Source organism: Diabrotica undecimpunctata, chromosome 3 (assembly GCF_040954645.1).
Source record: "Diabrotica undecimpunctata isolate CICGRU chromosome 3, icDiaUnde3, whole genome shotgun sequence".
Taxonomy (NCBI): domain Eukaryota; kingdom Metazoa; phylum Arthropoda; class Insecta; order Coleoptera; family Chrysomelidae; genus Diabrotica; species Diabrotica undecimpunctata.
Window position 1 is genome coordinate 108,886,153 of NC_092805.1, and position 19,232 is coordinate 108,905,384.

Below are 19,232 nucleotides of genomic sequence, written 5' to 3' on the forward strand. Positions count from 1 at the left end.
ATGAGTTAAATGTAGATTTTTTCAAAGTCAAACAACATTAAGCTAAATTATCTCAAAACGGTGTTTATGCTACTTATACCCTTTTTATTCTAACCCCTTCAACTGTCTGATGAAACGTATTTATTTTTAATCTGATCCTTTTGAAACTAAATAATTTTTTTTGCAATACTATTTTTAATATAACTTTTATATTTAAGCTTATAATTTCATAAATATACGCAATATCAACTATTGGAAAATTAATTTGTTAATGTCAAAAATCAATTATGAGACAATTATATTTAATATAATATACTTTCTTCAATAAGTCAATTTTAATTGACTTCGCGCTTATACATAATTATATGGGATCACCTGCTCGTTTACTACGCATTCGCGTTATTTTTGGCACTAAACAATTTACTGTGGTGATTACAATAACGTATACACGTGTGCCTCAAATACATACTTAAAAAAATTGAAAAAAAAATGCAGTGTGTTGTGTCAAATCGAGTCACGGTGAAATTATTTCTTTTACGTAGCATATGTTAAATAGATGCAAATTATTGATGGACAATTTGTAAATTTATATAATTTTGTAAATTTTTTTTTCTATTTTAAAAATGTACAATTTTTATAGTAATAATTAATATTTTTAATGTAATATTTGATATTTATTTATTCATATTTATTCATATCCTAATATATCCAGTCCATTTTATTTATAATCTCATGAAAAAGATGAATGTCACTTTTTTCTCGATATCAAAATTTTTTTTTTTTTATATTTCATATTCATTTTATATTTCATAAAATATTTTATATCCCAAGAAGAAAAGTAGATCCACTCTATATTACTAACGAAATGCTGACTTCAGATAAAGTTTTGTGTAGAGTGAAAGAAGATATTCCTAAAATAAGAAGAGATTTGTAAGTAACAGTAAAAATAAATGTAGGAGAAGAATGAAAAAAATATAGCACTTTATAAGCGTTTTGCACATTTCATTCGAGTTTATAATTCTCGAGAGAAATACAGAAAAGAAACTAATAAAACCAAAATGTCTTTATAAAAATTAAAGAAAATAATCAATTTAAAATGCTTCAATTGAAAAGATACACTGAAGCGGAACTTTTGACAAAATATTTTACAAAAAAGCCTACTAACCTCTAAAGCTTTCAGTAGATGTAAAATCACATATTACTCTTCCATATACAATATCACCTGGATGGTAGGTTCCTGGATTACTAAGTATAATCTTACAGCTCATTTTTCTGAAACAAAAAAAAAAATAAGAAAATTACGTTATTCTTAGCACAAAATGTTGAAAACATATCTTAGATGATTAATACTAATAGTTACTACAGCTGTTAAATTGTGTTAAATGGGTAAATCCACTAGCCTTGAAGAAAATTGTAATTATAATAGAAAGGGTTCATTACGATTATAACAATCATATATAATATCTGCAAGTATTATATTTTTCTTCCATAAAATAAACAAAATAATCGAGTAGGGCAATATAAAAAAGCGGACAGGTTTTGTATTTGTAATCACAAGAAACAAATCTGATGCAACATGTAAATTGTAAAATGCAAATGATTAACAGTGTAATCTCAAAAAGCTAAAATGCAAATTACTAAAAACGTCTTTTTGGAGTTCGATAGAGTTTGCATCGATAATTATAATGTTGTATTCAATATGGGCTCCGAATATTTTTAACATTAACAAAGTTTAATGTAAGTTATAAATTGTGAATCTTAGTGATATATTGAAATAAACTGTAAGTGTACAAACTCCTTACATAATATCCAGTTAAATTAGTATTAAAGTCAGCAAATTGCAATTATTTGTTATTGTTGTCAATAAACAAATCCAGTTTTACCAGCAAAAAACCGCTTTTAGTAAAGACCGATATACCTGTTTTAGCAGTTGTACAGAGTCGGACTTACTTTTCACAAACGTTTATCGAAATGAATTCAAACATGGAATCACACAACAGTTCTATAATACAAGACCATCAAAATCAAATAAACACATCACAGTCATACTCTTCGGCAGCGTCGAGAGTGCAATTTTCATTAAAGTCCCAAGCAATTATCTTTAGTGCCTTAGAAAACACCAAACTTCAAGACTACCTTCTCCCACTTGGAAATATAATCTTCTCTTCTAGATTATCTAATAATCGCATATGTATGTATTTATCCAATAAACAAATAGTGGACGATTTTATGAATAATCATGGTCAAATAGAAATACAAGGTGAAATTGTCAGAGCAAGAAGGTTAGTTACACCAGCGGAACGACTTGTGCTCTCCGGCGTATGTCCTTCAATACCGCACGACTTGCTAATCAGTGAGTTACAAAAAATCGGCATAGTTCCTGTCTCCCCCATGACCTTCCTTAAAATAAGTGCTTCTATGCCTGAGTACAATCACATCCTTAGTTTTTGAAGACAAATATATATCAGTCCTCACAATATAACACTACCAGAGTCATTTACTCTTGTTTTTGACAACACAGTGCTTCGCTTCATGTGCTCCGAACCACTAGCTCAACTAAACCCCAACCAAAACAACGAAGCATCGGTATCCAGCGCAACAAATATATCCTTGCAAGCATCCAATGACACAAACCCTTCTCAGTGTGAACAAATGTCTATTTCTAATATCCAGGAGATACCGAACAAAGTAGACTCATCAAATAAGGACAGTCACATAATTAATCAACCAAAAAGAAACTTTGATGAAATTATTTCACCTGAAGCAGATCCCTCTTTAAAAGAATGTAACATTTTTCCACCACCTAAAGTCCAAACAAAATCTAAAAAAGCTAAAATTAGCAAGCACTTCTGAATGCTCATTTTCTCTCTTACTTGACCCTGCTAAAAACTTCATAGAAAATCACCCTCTACCTTTCCCTCTAAACGTTGATCAACTTAACATGCTCCTAATGAATATCACGGGGTCAGCAGATCCTATAACCACAATTAAAGAATATACCACATACCTATCAGCTTTGTCCCATATGCTCAGTCAAGTTTATCCTCATTTAAAGGAAAGGTCCATAAAACGTAAATTCACATCCATAATGAAAAAAATCCATAATTATATTAGCAGTGAAGCATCGGAAGCAGAAAGTGACACATCTCAGTTAAGCCAACATTAATTAAAAACATCCCTTGTTGTCTAGTCCTTTCTGACTCTCTCAGCGCAGTCAAAGCTATGCAAAATGTATACCCTAAACACCCCATTAAAAAAATTATCAGAGCCGAATAAATGAAAGCTCAAGAAAATTTCAGAAGAGTCCACTTCCTATGGATACCATCTCATATAGGCATAGAAGGGAATGAAGAAGCAGATACTAGTGCGCGTAACGCTATCACCAGTGACACATCAGAAACACAGTGTCTGAGTATCGCAGGCGATCTAAAAGTTTATTTCAAAAATAACTTGTTAAGTGCGTGGAATCGGAAGTGGAATGACTCTAGTTCGAAACTCAGAACCATCAAAAGTGATATTTTTTCATGGAAGTCCACAGCCAGAAGTAGAAGATGCCAAACTATTATTAAACATCTACGACTTAGACACTGTAGGTATACTCATGCCTATCTCTTCTCAAATAATGAACCTCCAAAATGCGAAACATGCAATACAGTAGACAGTATAAAGCACTTCTTGATAGACTGTCCTAAATATGTAAATCAAAGACAGTCTTAAAATTTCCCAAATAACCTGAAATCACTCCTCAACAAAAGTTTAGTTCCGAACAATTTATTAGGTTACTTAAAATGTATAAATATGTTACACAAAATTTAACTTAATTAATTGTTACAAATGTTTTATTGTTCACAAATTGTAATTACAATGATTGATTATTACAAATGTTAAAAAAATGTCTTTAGGAAGTATTTGAGAATCTATTGCAAGTTGCTGAATGACTAATGTCTATGCCATTCTTAGATACATGTATCTATGTATCTAAGAAGTTAATATTTGTATAGCTAACCATGCAAGATTAACCTCATTATATGACCATTGTCGTATCGTTTTTGAGATTGTCTGCTACTTGCGTCGCTGAAGTAAGAATCTGGAAGGTCTGCAAAATACGCTTCCACGGCGGTTATGACCTCATTATTTGATGAACAACGCTTTCCACTAGGGGCCAAATCTGGCAAATATGGTGGATGCTACAAATATTCGGACCTTAATTCATGAACTTTAGTCGTTGTGAAAATGCTCATATACCACGGTGCATTGTCCTGATGAAAAAGGATTTTTTTCTTCTGAAAACCGGGTCTTTTTTCACCAATTTTTTCCTCAGCTTGTCTAAAAGGTTACAATAATATTCAGAATTTACTGTTTTACTAGTTTGCAAGTAATCCAAAAAAAAATCCTTACGCATCCCAAAAAACTGATGCGAACGCATTCCTGGCCGATTTCTGATAACGAACTCATTTCGGAGCTGAAGAACCTGGTTTACACCACTCTAGACTCTTATTTTAATTCAGAATCATGGTGATAGAATAAAGTCTCATTCATAGTGATGAATCGATGAACAAAATCCACTTTATCCTTTCAAAAACGCTCGAAATGTTGATGAGAAAGTTACATTCGAATGTGTTTTTGTTCCATTGTCAACAGATGTGGCATCCGTTGGGAACACAGCTTTCTGAAACCTAATACTTCGGTCAAAATAGTGCTTGCACTTCCCAATGAAATGTCTAGTGCTTCTACTAAATCTCTTTCAGTCACTCAACGATTTTCTAATACGATATGCTGTATTTTTCTACGATTTCTGGTGTTGTTGATGTTTTTGGACCGTGTTTTTAAAGCTCATACGACCACGTTCAAATTAAGCAATCCATCTTTCTACTGTATTAATTGAAGGCGAAGAGTACGTATACACTTTCAATATTCGTTCATAAATTTCCTTTGCTTTTAAACCTTTCCAAAATAAAAATTCAATCACTTCACAATACTTGATTTTTTCCATTAAAAAAAAATACTGTGATACGTCGATACTAAATGGCCTAAAATTAAACTTCACATACGCTCATATGAATAGGGTACCAACATAACAATAACTTTAGGCTAGTAGCAACGCCCTCTTTTATCGAACCGGAAAACTTGTTAAAAAGCCTATATTTCATAACTAAAGTTAGATTTAGTACTAAATTATCTTTGAGCTCGCACATGTACTTTTGATGTGACCCATTTATGAGTTAAAATTCTTCTTGTTGAAGTGCTCTATATGATTAATGTTCGTTAATTATCAGATTCATGATAAAAAAGATTCTAACAGCGCAACCCGTGGGAATGAGAAGACGGGGTAGACCAAAGCTGAAGTGGATGGACGGGGTTTTTAAGCATTGCATTTGTTGTGGTCCATGATTTGTCCATGATATATATATATATATATATATATATATATATATATATATATATATATATATATATATATATATATATAATAGACCCGCTTTGAATGTGTTTTGAACATTAAAGTATAAAGTATTTGAAGAATGTGGGTGTTAAAAATTAGGAGAAACTGCTGTCGAATACCTGTGTCTTGCCAAATAGATTAAAAACTATTATTTTCTGTTATCCTATGATTTTATTAATCAGGATATCTATTTATATACTTGCAAGCAATATGAAAACATTGCACTTTGACTAACAAGTGTTAGGTAGGTATATAGAATAATAATGATTATTAGCAAAATTATCGTGAAAAATTCCAAGGTTACTCGGTCGCCATATGCAAAATTCTCGAGAATAAGTGAAATTATATACCATTATAGGAATAGACAAATAGAGAATAAATTCAGTTTTTATAAAGATGTTAAATATATTAAGGTGGCGCGATTTTTGTTATTTATTGCGATTTTCGTGAGATCAATAAAATTAATCACTTTTATTGACCAGTTATAGTAATATTTCCATTTTTAAAGATCCATCTTTAAACCTATGATATGCAATTTAAATTTTTAGTTGTGGTAACAAATGTAAGGCATTTGAAATATGAATAAAAAACGCAGAATTTAATGTTTTGCATTACAAACGATCACACGTCACGAGAAATGCATTTAAGAAGACTGTTTTAGGCGTAGTTTATTGCAAAAGTTTTTTTCTTTTGAAAAACGTACTAGTGTAATTGAAAAAAAAGTCTTAAATGAAATCATGAATGTGTTGCTTGTGTGAGTCCATTGCAAAAAGTAAAAGAAATAATAAATTAGACTTACAATCAATTTAATTTAACTATCCAGACGACCGGTTTCGCTTTCTACAATATGCAAAGCATCTTCAGGTCTCAATACAAAGTTAAATAAATGCTGAAATAATAAACCCATGTTAGGGTGTTGTCTAATAAAGATAAATAAAGATAGATGAAATAAATTACAGTAATTATGCCAATATTACATGTCTGTGGTTTTTCAAAATGAATAAAATGTTTAAGCAGACAAGGTAAGACCCACAAATTGGTAAAATAGTCTATTAAACTGTAATAAATAAATAAATGAACAAATAAATAAAACGTTACTTACATGCCGGTACTCTATAAATTGATGGTTGAAAGAACATGGTTCAAACTATCATGTATTGTTGATTGGAGAACTTAAGTCTGCTACTTTAAAATTAAATGTTTTTGATCATGTCTTGTGTGAAAGTTTAAATCCAGCGTTTTTTAAGCATATTTCAAATGCCTCACATTTGTTGCCAAAACTCAAAACTAAAATTTCATGCTATAGGTTTTAAAAGTTAGGCTCTAGTAATCGAATGCCACTTTATAGTGGCAAGTCAATAAAAGGGATATATTGTATTGATCTCGTGAGAATCATAAAAATGGCAAAAATCGCGCTACGTGTATTTATTTAACTCCTGTATAACATCTAAGTTCATTTGCGGCAAAATACAAAACTTCATAGAAAAGCTGAACTCTTTACCTTTAAAACGCATCTTAATTTTTGTCAATAGGTTACTTGAATCACAAGATATCAAATTTTTACCGTAAAGCTGATACAAATTTTATTGAACATTGATTCTGATTGAACTGACATGTAAAATCGACGGTCGCTTCAAGCGCTGTTTCTAAGCGAACAGTTCATTCTACACAAAAAATGCTTATAAACATTTTTTTTTAAATTATCTCAGCTACATTTTTTATGTGAAAAATTTTTTTCTACGGTGTACAGATTCTTGGCAAACCGATTTCTTCGCGTTTTTACCCCCCTGCAATGGGGGTTTTAGGGGGAAGCCCGGGGGTAAAAGTGGTTTTGCATCTTCTTTATGGTCCGAAAATTAATATTCTCGGCAAAATTTAGCTTGTTCGTATAATTTTTATAGGTTCAGTGGTATTTTTGTCTCTGACGACTGGAGTATATTAAATAATCTTAACAGTATAATAATAAGGAATATTTTATATAGGTACATATGGTCTTCTACATGATTAAAAAAATTATTTTTTATTATCTGTATCATCATTTTCTTTGTCTTTATCTTACGTGAGTTTGGTTGCTATAATTACATGTTTTTTCATGTTTCTATCCTGGGACATATGAGTATTAATTCTTTTCACGGACGTATCCTCCAATTGTCTCCAATCATGTCTAATTTGGACTTAACCTCCCTTGGCGTTCTTTTAGAATTTAGTGCTAAGTTTAGTTCGAATTTTTCTTTTATAAAACACCTTTTGCTTCCTTCCCTTTCATTTATCCTGTTCTAACTGTACTGCATAAATTTTCTTTTATTTCGACATTGCTCTGTAATATTTCCCTCAATATATATTAAACTATTAGTTTTTAAAATCATTTTCCTATTAAAGTAAAGCATCTTATTTCCCTATTAAAGTAAAGAACAAAAAGAGACACTGGATTGTATTAGATAATTGTAACAGAAAAATTTAGAACTAGAGAAGGGATTTAATGGGGCAAATAAGAGAATCGAAAAGCTGGAGGAAGACAAAAGAAGGTTTTAATATAGTTATAAAAGGCTTAGATTTGAAAACTAATGATGCGAGAGATACTAAAGATAAACTGGAGAAATTTATAAAAACAAATCTTCACTTCAACATTAACTTGAAAGAAGATAGGAAAATAGGTGACAAAATGTTCCTTATTGAAATGGAAAACATGACGGATAAAGTGAGTGTGCTGGAAAACAAAAGCAAACTCAAAAATATAGTAGGACAGAGCTTCTATATAGATGAAAAGCAGGAAAGAGAAAAGGAAAGGTATATGAAACTGAAAGTTGATGGAAAGGATTTAAAGTGGAAAAAAGATAAAGGAATTTAGGCAATAGGCAATGCATCTGGAGAAATGGAGAAGAAATACCTGCGGAATGGACACAAGCATACATCACATCCATACATAAGAAAGGAAACAGGAAAAAATGTGAAAACTATAGAGGAATTAGTATAATATCGTCGGTAGGTAGACTTTACGGGAAAATTATTAAAGAAAAACTAGAAACTGAAATAATAGGAAAAATTGGAGAAGACCAAGCAGGGTTCACAGTAGGAAAATCATGCCTAGATCATACGTACACATTAGAACAACTGATAGAGAAGAAAATGGCAAAAGGTAGACCGGTCCATCTGGCCTTTGTTGATCTAAAGAAAGCATATGACTCAATACCTAGAGTCAAATTATGGGAAGCAATGAATGATCTCGGAATCCGACAAACACTAATAAAAGCAGTTAAAGCACTATACAAAGAAAACAAAGTAGCTATTAAATGTGGAAATAAAGCCTACAATCCATTTAAGACGACAAAAGGACTTCTACAAGGCTGTGCTACGTCCCCTACTCTGTTTAAAATATTCTTGGAAAAGACACTCAAACCATGGAGGAGAAAGTGCGAAGGAATGGGCATACCAGTAAGAGACGAATACCTATACACCTTAAGTTTTGCCGACGATCAAGTAGTCATCGCACAAGATGAAGAAGATCTCAGCTTTATGCTCAGAAAACTAGAAGAAGAATATAAAAACAACGGAATGGAAATAAACTTAGAGAAAACCGAATACCTAACAACAGAAAACAAGGATAAAGAGAAACCTAGAGATAGACGAGGGAAGACAAATAAATGGAACAGATAAATTCAAGTATTTAGGAACCATAATATCGAACCAGGGAACAACAGAAGAAGATATAAACAACAGACTGAGACAAACAAGAAACTGTATAAGACAACTAAACTCAGTGTTGTGGGATAAGAACATTACGATAAAGACAAAAAAGAGAATATATAACACCCTGACAAGAAGTATCCTGACATATGGGTCCGAAAACTGGACAATAAACAAGAGAAATAGAGGTAGAATAAGAGCAGTAGAAATGGAGTTCCTGAGGAGAAGCTGTAGACTTACAAAAAGAGACAGAATTGAAAACGCAGAGATTAAGCGGAGAATGGGAGTGCAATCAGACATAATCGACTATATAGAGGAGAAGAGACTATCCTGGTACGGCCACGTCAGAAGAGCGGACAGAGGACGCTGGATAAACAAAATCACAGAATGGAGCCCGATTGGAAGAAGAAAGAGAGGAAGACCCCGAAGGTCATTCAGAGATGAAATCGACGAGGCTATGGAGAAAAGAACCCTGCGAGATGGAGACTGGAATGACAGGGAAAATTGGAGAAAACGGTTGAGTGAAGGAAGACAGTGAAAAGTGTGGAAATCCTTAGTAGTAGTATCATTATTGGCAAGTCCCAATAATAGATTTCGGGTTAGAATAACGATCTAGTCATCGCAACGTCAATACTGGGAATAACATTTGGACACTGAAGAAGTTTTAATTCTTAAAAAGGAATAATTCCCGGGAGTTGGCTGTATACCATATTAGTTGAGAAATTCAAACATCAAAGTAAAAAACTTCTGGTGTAATTGGTATATTTAATTAAAAAATTAAATTAAAAAATCCAAATGGATTAGAAAGTTCAGAGCGTTTCCGGGCTAATCATTCCATCTTCAATGAACTTTGGAGTATTTGCATAACTAACCGCAAAACCAAACAGTGGTTGGATTTACAATGATGAAAACATACTTGAATGTATTAAATTATACGGCAATATGCCGATATAATTAGATTATTAACCGGAAACATAAGTCCCTACTCGAAATAAAATATTTCTCCATTCGAACTGTCGAACGTGAGTTTTCCAACTAACCTAAGATGTCGGAAGAAATTATTACTTTAATTGCGAATCATGTACTTTAATTTTATCTTTCTTTTATACATTTTGTATGCCTTACGTTTTTTCTAAAAATTCTATGTTCCTAAGAAGAGGCGGATGAACATATTTGCAGCATGCTCTATTTCTGATGTCAACATTTTTGAAAAAGTTTAGAGCCACAAAATTGGGGTCAAAAAGCACATTATGCCACGAGGGAGTAAAAATAAAGAATGACCAAAACTGCAGGTATATTAACGGTCTAAGGCGAAGCAGATTTAAAGCATTCTTTATTTACTCCCGATTAGCATATGCATATATATTCATATATCATATGGTCATTTTAATTTTAATCACTTAAGTTAGTTAGTTAAAATCACTTTAGGTCGAGCCCTGGTAAAAAGTAAATAATCATACCCACTGACTGGAAATTAAAGAATCTAAAAACATTGAGTAGAATCTAATAGTTGTAACAAAAGTTTACAGAAAAAAATCATTGTCTTATAATTATTTGTAAACACCTTCGCATCTAGTAGCCATTGGAAATAAATTTTGGATGATTGTCTAACTTCAATATGTTATATCATATTTGTCAAATATTAAAAAAGTTATGGCGTACTAACTGGATAACCGAAAACCTGTGTACAATTTAGACGATTGCAAAAACGTGAAATTGTAAATCTATTTCGAGAGCAAAATGTAGCAGTTTAGGTAATTTATAAAACCATAATTATATTCGACCATAGATGAATGCGAACAAGGTATACATGTGAAGCGTGCATTTCCATAACGTTGTAAGTGCCAATATGCCTCATTTGGTTTTTTTAAGTTAAATGAGTTGCAAGTGCCATGTTCCATCGCCTAAAATTTATTTCATGTCGATATGGCTAGCGACGGCGTGAAAAGTGGGGATAAAGTAGCGGTGCAAGTTGTAAGTATCGTAGTGCAATTCTGTTAAATGTAGAGTGGCGCATCAGTTACTAAATTATTTTTGTTTGGACGTGTTGGGTTGGGTTTAAACATAAGTATTTGGAACGAATATGGATGAAACTACAGAAAAACGGTCCAAAAAGAAAAGAAGAGTTGTTGATAGTTGAAAAAAAAAATAAAACCAAGAAAATGAGAAACTCTGGCGAAGAATATGTTTCTCTAGTCAATAAAAAGACAGTTACAAAGAAAATGCCACCAGCTGATGTAAGTATGGTTTAAAGAGATACCTATCTAAATAGACGTTAAAACATAAATAATTTTTTTTTGTTTAAATCTATCTAAATAATCCAAAATTGTTTTAGGTAAAATGCAAGTGTCCACTAGCATGTAGATCCATAAGACTGGAATACCTTGTTGAGTTGTACAATCATTTCTATGAAATGGCTGATTATAGTAAGCAGCAAAGTTACCTACAAAGGTTTATTCATCCCCAATTAATCAAAAGGAGACGTCATGGTCAGTACGAACATCCCAGTGAAAGTAGGAGAAAGCTACCATTTACTTTTGCCTGGAGGATCTGAAATGAGGGTTTGCCTCAAAACATTTTGTAGTACGTTTGCCGTAACTCCAAGAAGAGTGCAACTTTTGGGAGAAAAAATTCTTGATGGTAAAATGGATATGTCAGAAAAACGAGGAGGGGCTCGACAAAATATTTTCAAGACTGCCTGGACTAACAAGATTATAGAGCATATCGAAAGTTTTCCAAAAATTGAGAGCCACTACGCAAGGGCGAAAACCCCGGATAAGCTCTTCTTGTCACCGGATTTAAACGTAAGTAGAATGTACCGTGCATTTTTAGAGAAATATTCTGCGGATTATCAGCCGCCTAACAAACCACCAGTGACTAGACAATGGTATAATGAAATTTTTATATCAAAATTTAACTTATCTTTTGCAAGGCCTAAAGTAGATACATGCTCCACATGTGATAGTTTGGCTGTTCAAATAAAATCAGGAGATAAAGCTGCTGTAACAGAACAGGAGCTTCACCATCGGAGAGCAGAGGCTGCTACAAAAGCAATGTCAACTGAGACCAAAAATGCATGTACAAGTAATTGCTATGTTCTTTCCTTCGATATGCAGCAGCAAATGTACATTCCCCAATTAACTCACTCCGAAATGTACTATTCACAACAGCTTGCAGTGTGTAACTTAGGAATTCACGATTCCATCACAGGAAAGGGATTCATGTGTTTATGGACTGAGGACTTTGGGGGAAGGGGTGCCTTGGAAATTAACTCCTGTTTATATACTTACCTTACTAAGGAAATTGGCAATCACGGAAAAAAAAAGCTTATTTTGTGGTCGGATAATTGTGGGGGTCAAAATAAAAATCAGTTCATGATCGCCATGTATTTGACCATACTAGCAAATAACGTTTTTGAGGAAATTATTCATAAATTTCCTGTAAAAGGACACACTTTCCTTAATTGCGACAGAGATTTCGCAATCATAGAAAAACGTAAAAAAATGTGTAAGGCTCATACATTGATGAATGTTGTTAACATCATTACTAGTGCGGCCCAGAAAAATCCATTCTCGTGCATGGTGGTTAAGGACTTTTATGATTTCAAAACCGTTGCCTGTGATAAACTGAACACAAAGAAGTTAGGAATTTCAACAGCTACGCAGCTTCGTCTTACAAGAGAGAAATTTGGTACGGTGATGGTGGCTAAAGGACATAGTGAGCTCGCTGGATGGAGTGAGACCAATGTACTCAAATCTGGAGTTACATTAGAAGACTTTAAAATCATAGACCTTCAAAAAACTAGAACTCACTTTGGTATCCCAGAGAAAAAAGAACAGATATTGAAAAAATGCTCCCTTATCTTCACGATGATGCCAAGAAGTATTTTAAAGAAAAATTAGGTCAACCAGGGCAAGTTTCTACTGTAGGAAACAACGGTTAAAAATCTGGCACTTAAAACGTTTTGACTTGCAAACCTGATGGCACTTACAACGTTTTGACCTTAGACAGATTTTTGAATTTTTTTTTTTAAGTAAGCTTTGTTTATTGTTCCTTTGCGGTATGTTTGTATTATATAATACCTTTAAACTAATCCTTTTTCAGTATGTTACATTATAAGAAATAAACATGTTCGATAAAAAACTGTTTTTTACTCCTCCTGAAAAATTTATAATTTGGCACTTACTACGTTATGGAAATACACGCTTCATGTATAAATCTTCCAAAAACCGGACGACCTAAAGCGTTGAGTAATGCCCAGTCAAATAGGTTGCTGGAAGCCGCAAAGGGCCAATTAGGAAATTGGACTCGGAAATTAGGTCTTAGACTTCGTCTAAGTCTCATGACCGTTAGTCGGGATCTAAAAATAAAGAAGTTGACTATCGAAAACGGAAAAAACACCCAAATTAAACTGCAGCCTACTTGCGTACAATTAAAATATATTGTCGTGCATTAAGACATCATTTTACAGCCAACAAAGTTTTGTTCAATAATGATGAAAAATTCCGTAGCTTATGCAACTCAGAAATTAAAGGTAATGCTGATAAATAGTATGCAATAAATAAATTAGAAGAAATGAGTTTTATTCTGGTGTGCCACATCAGCTACGAACATTTCGAGGCTTTACAGGTACTGGCCGCTTAGGAAGTGAGGCATTAGACTCCAGAATTCAGAAAGGAAGAAACTTATCATGTAGAATCATAAAATACTCCCATTTTAAAAAGTATTTTTATGGGACTTTGAAACACACTAAAAAATCTAAAAAATTTAGAAAGGGAGTACCTAGAAAAAACCACCATAGTTTTTCTCAATTTTTTTGAACGAAGAGATTTTGTACATTGTGTGAATTTCTCACACTTTTTAAAAAATTATTGGAGTATCCAGGGAGTAGAAAAGAGTATAACGAAGTATACTCGATGTAAAGGTGTTTTACTTTAAATTAAATGCATTCATTGAATTCAAAGTCAGGATTTCATTGAATTTTGATTTAAAAAGCTTAGGAGAGGGGGTCTGGAGCCTTCCGTTTAGAGTTAAGGTTGACGCCTTTTTTTAAGCTAGTTCGGTCCTGTTCCTTTGTATGAAATCTAATATCGACCCCCACACAACTTACGGTCGAAAAAGTCATAACATTAAGAGATCTTGGGAGTCAAGCCAACAGTTGTCCTTTCCTTGCTGATTTAAATAATGTTTATGTGCAGAATCATATAGTTCTGGATACTTTTGCACTTCGATTATTATCTGCTCGTCATCCATCTTTCCAATAAATAAAATAAGTCGCCTTGGTTAGTATACTTATTACAAACCCTGATAAGTATTACACATAAATGACTTAGAGCAACTAAATATTACAAATTAAATAATGACGTGAGAGGCACGTTTGTTTAATAATAGCCGAGCGCTGTCGTTTATTCTCGAGAATACACGATAAGTCAAAGTTGTCTTGTCTGTGATGTGTTCGCGTCCCTCTGTATACGCGCACTATAGAGTCGCGGACTCGAGAAATCGCGACGGAGACGTTTTGAAATTCTCATCAAAGACTGAATCGAGTCCTCGTAGGGACTGTGCCTCGTCCGCGACTTCCAAATGCGTTCATGAATATTAAAAATAACGTAAAGAACTGCGACGAGGCGAGTCGCGTCCGCGACTCTCTAATGCGTTTCCGCCTTTATAGTTCACTTTTTTATCAAGTGAACGAGGACACAAATTGCATCTTCCTCGTTTCTTTTTATTTATTGTCTCTGCTTGATTTTCTTGCTCAGGAGTATTTATTTCTCATGCAACTATTGCTCTGTAAATACTTGAATTTCTCTTTGTATTTGCCAGTCTCCTTTGCATGTTTAGCTAGCAGCTTTCCTAGTGTTTGAAGAAATTGTTTCCTTGATGAGAAACCTGAATTCTTAGCTACATATATGACGAAACTGTTAATATCAATAAGGTTCAGAAAAAGTCGATACTTAAGGCCAGCGAGAAGTGCGTAGCACACGTGTATTCCAAAATCATTTTATCGGCATTGTCAACTGCCCGTTTGGTGGAATTGCATGATATCATTTCTGGTTTTCTATTTCCGTTATCCGAAACAGACTTATTCTAACGTTTCGTAGACAGGGCATCGACCAGTTTGTTTTTCTTTGATGCATAAGATACCACGGTAGCTTTTTCCGAAAAGGCAAATTCAGAAGAGAAAACAGCTCGGTTTCTAGAACTGTTTAGTTCCATTGGGGTGTCGGGCTTGTTTTTGCACACAGTTCCAAGCAGGGTTAGATTTTTGCTCAGAGGAAATTCGGCCAAGGCTAGAGACGTAAAGAAATTATCTGAAGTAACTTCTCAACTAGTGTCTTATAAAGAAGACGCTAAATCTGGTACTACTCTGAAATTTTGATTTTTCTCAGGTTGAGCTCCTCGTTGCTTGCCTGTGTAAATTTGAAAATTATACAGGTATGTTGTTTCCATGTCTGCTAGTACCCAAATCTTAGTACCATACTTTGCAGGCTTTGAGCTCATGTACTGTTTGAATGGGCACTTTTCTCTAAAATCTACCAGCTGTTCATCCACAGTTACTTGTTCATGGGAAACAAACGCTCGTTAATAGATCTTACCGAGTAAAACAGGAAGATCTATTAGAAACATTGACCTATGAATTCAATTTCAAAGGAAATTATTCTGTTATCTGCTACTACAACTTCTAACAGAGGTCAACATCTAACAAGGCACGTACTGATAAAGAGAGAAGTACGACAGAGTTGTGCACTTTCTCCTCTTCTGTTCAATATATATTCAGATTAAGTCAGTGGAGTATATGTAAACCAGTTGTGGTACGCAGATGACAACAGTTATTATAGATGAAAGTAGTGAACACTTGCAAACAATAATGCTAATACAAGCAAAGACGACAAACACGAATTAAAAATAAATAATAAATACAACTAAAACAAAAGTGATGCTCCCACATGCAAACTTCTATATATTATCATTCTCTTTGCCTTTATCCCTATGTGGGGTCAGCAGAACTGTACCAACATATCTCATCGTTCATTCGTTTTGTCCCAATCCAAAATGTCCTACATAATGATTTATTGCTTCCTTTCCTACTTTGGCATTCAAGTCGCCGAGAATGATTTTAATTTTTTTTTGGTTTAAACTTACTGTTGTAACATTTCCCAATTCTTCTTAAAAGTGTTCGACCTCTGTGTTTGGTTTATCTGCCGTAGGAGGAGGAGCATATATTTATATTAATCGGCGTGCTTTCTATCTGTAAACACTATAACATACTTATTCTGTTCGATTTAGGTATTACGGTTTTAATGTGCTTTGTCCAAAAAATATGGTAGTGAATAAAAAAATATAAAATATTGTACCTATATCTACGGATACACATTCAGTACTAAAAACAGCAAAATATAGAGATCAGTTTGCCATAAATGATGGCTAATCTTCAAGTGAGAAGTCACCTAAACAAGAAGAAATATTATTTTAGGATACCAAACCCGTATCTTCTATATAAACACCGAAACTTTATTAATTACAAGATTACAATTTTATAAATGGATGACATAAAATAAATCATTTTTGATATGGTTTTCCGTCGTACTGGATGTGTATTATTTGTTATAATTTTTAGAAATTATCTAAATTTAATTATCTAAATAATTACCATTAAATAATATACTTACCATGATTGAACAATAAACAAGAATTGGTAATCAAGAAAAAATATTTTTATTTATTAAATAATCCTTCTGTACCGCCTGTGGTTATTCAATTATCCACATGATCAGGAGAAGGAAACAAAAACAAAAAGTAACATGTGGCCTTGGTGTATCGTACCTCCTCTAAAACTTTACTGTACTGTATACACCATAATTTATTTATTACCACCATATTTATTTTATAACAAATAGATATCGGTAAGTATGTTCACTCAATAAGAAACCAATAATGTATTGTAATTATTATTGATTTATTTAAAATCTATGACCCTGATTCTATAAAATATTTATTAGTATTTTAGAGACAATAATTTCATTCAGGTGAAGACTAAAACTACATAAAATATTAATATCATTATTCAAGAAAAGGTTGCATTCTCAACAAATACAGATTTCGAGTGGAAAGTACTTAATAATAATAATTGTAAATAGTAGCGTGAGAAAACTATTGTTATTTAATAACACTTAGAGCGAAACATTCCTATTTTATAATTAGCCAGAATAGAGATAACTTACCGCAAATATTTATCATCAGTTACTTAACCGCAGTGATTACTAGAAAATTACACTTGCACAGAACAAACCGCAAATAATTAATAATGTAAACAAAAATTATATAAGTTTGTTAGCTGGGCGTTCAAACTCAAAAGTAGGCCCGTTATCAGAATTCACGTTTCCAGCAAGTCCGAATTTTTTATGCTGTAAAGCCTTGAAACGACAGCATGGCGCCCGATTTGTCTGGTACGTGTGATCAGGAGCGCCGAAACAAGGTATTATAAAATGTTGCAATATAATTAAATTATAAAAAAATTATTAAAACTAAATGGACTGCAATTATATTTTAAGATGCCACCTTTAACAATTTTATTTATTTATTTATATTTATTCTAAATATAAATAATACATTAGTACACGTGAAAGTAAACATATTACAAAATAAAATATGGAGCACTACATGTGCTCTGTGATATTACATAAAATTTTAAACACAATCAACATTAACCGATTTAGCTCCATTTTTTTTAGAATTTTTGAAGTTATACTTCTATACGCGCGCTCCACGTTGGAAATTTGTATGGGAGTGAATCTGTGAAATCATTACATATGTAAGATAATGAGTAAGAGAGAGACAGAAGATATATTTTCTCTCTCTTCCTCTCTCGAATATAAAAATATTCCTTTTGTATATATATATTTAATTTTATATATATATATATATATATATATATATATATTATATATATTATATATATATATATATATATATATATATATATTATATACATATATACATATAATATTTATATATAATAAAATATATTTATTAATATTATTATTTATGTGATATGTTTTGTATTATTTAATAAACGTTCATAATTATATTAGTCTTTTGTATTTCAAAATAATAATCTTAATTTGTATTGTATTATTATATTGAATTATGTTGCAGTGTATTGTATTGTATTTTTATATTAATAACAAAATAAACAATGAATTTTACTGCAGAGTACGCGAAAAGAAATTTTTGCATTCAACTCCTTTCATACATACATGAAAATAAAAATATACATTTTCATCAAAATATTGATTCAATCCTTCATTTACTATACTCCTATTACAGGTCAAATGTTGTTTATTAATTGTTAGTAAGTTGTTATTAATTTTGTTTCTCTTTCTGCTATGTCTTACCTATAGCATTATATATGTAATGATTGTGCAGATTGACTCCCAAATAAATTTGTAACGGCGAATGCGTGTATAGAAGTGTAACTTCTACCGGTAGTCCCACTGGACTACCACACCCGTTTTTATTGGTAATCCTTTTTTTTTTTTTTTTAATCTTAGCATTTTTGGAGCAACCAGAAGATATAAGTGTAACTAGAATAAATTTTCAAACTTATTTTTTCTTTACGAAAATATTTTCTAAATATCCGACATTTTAGATTTCTGCTAAATATACCGTCCTTTTGGTACCTTCCACAAGTAAATCTGAAGTTACCGACTTTGTAGAGATTCCTAATAAGGATTCATTGGACGTCGAACCTACAACAAGCAAATCAAATAAAAAACGTAAAGTACCTATGTAGTGTGATAACTCCAGAATGGTCTACAAATCTGCTCCAAAATTTTCATTAGAACCACAATCACATGAGAAATAGAGAACTGTGTCGCCCGAAAAACTCCGACTATTTTTAATTGTTCCTTGATGATGAAGTTTACAACCTATTGGTTAATTTTACCATAAAATATGCCCACTATAATAATTGTCACGAATGCAAGTTTTTGGGAATAATCATTCCTACAGGATATCACACCTTACCACAAATAGATATGTACTGGAACAAGGGTCAGGATAAGAACGCGTTATTTATTAGTAACTGCATGAGTAGAAATAAATTTCGGCGTATCAAAAAGTATAT

The 19,232-nt window shown here is 32.4% G+C and overlaps 1 protein-coding gene across 2 annotated transcripts in view; it reads right to left on the bottom strand.

Annotated features, from left to right (window-relative positions):
* The window catches only part of LOC140437207 (arrestin domain-containing protein 3-like), a 62,560-nt gene extending 44,989 nt beyond the window's left edge, over positions 1-17,571 (bottom strand). Inside the window, exons 1-2 of one of the 2 annotated variants that reach the window (XM_072526574.1) lie at positions 16,777-16,943; positions 1,145-1,251 (exon numbers count right to left, since the gene is read on the bottom strand). In XM_072526574.1, the coding sequence (XP_072382675.1) occupies positions 1,145-1,247 (103 nt within the window). In that variant the 5' untranslated portion in view covers positions 1,248-1,251; positions 16,777-16,943. Of the gene's footprint in view, positions 1-1,144; positions 1,252-16,776; positions 16,944-17,328 lie in introns of those variants that run through there. The other variant, XM_072526573.1, reaches the window with a different exon arrangement.
* Positions 17,572-19,232: the final 1,661 nt, after the last annotated feature.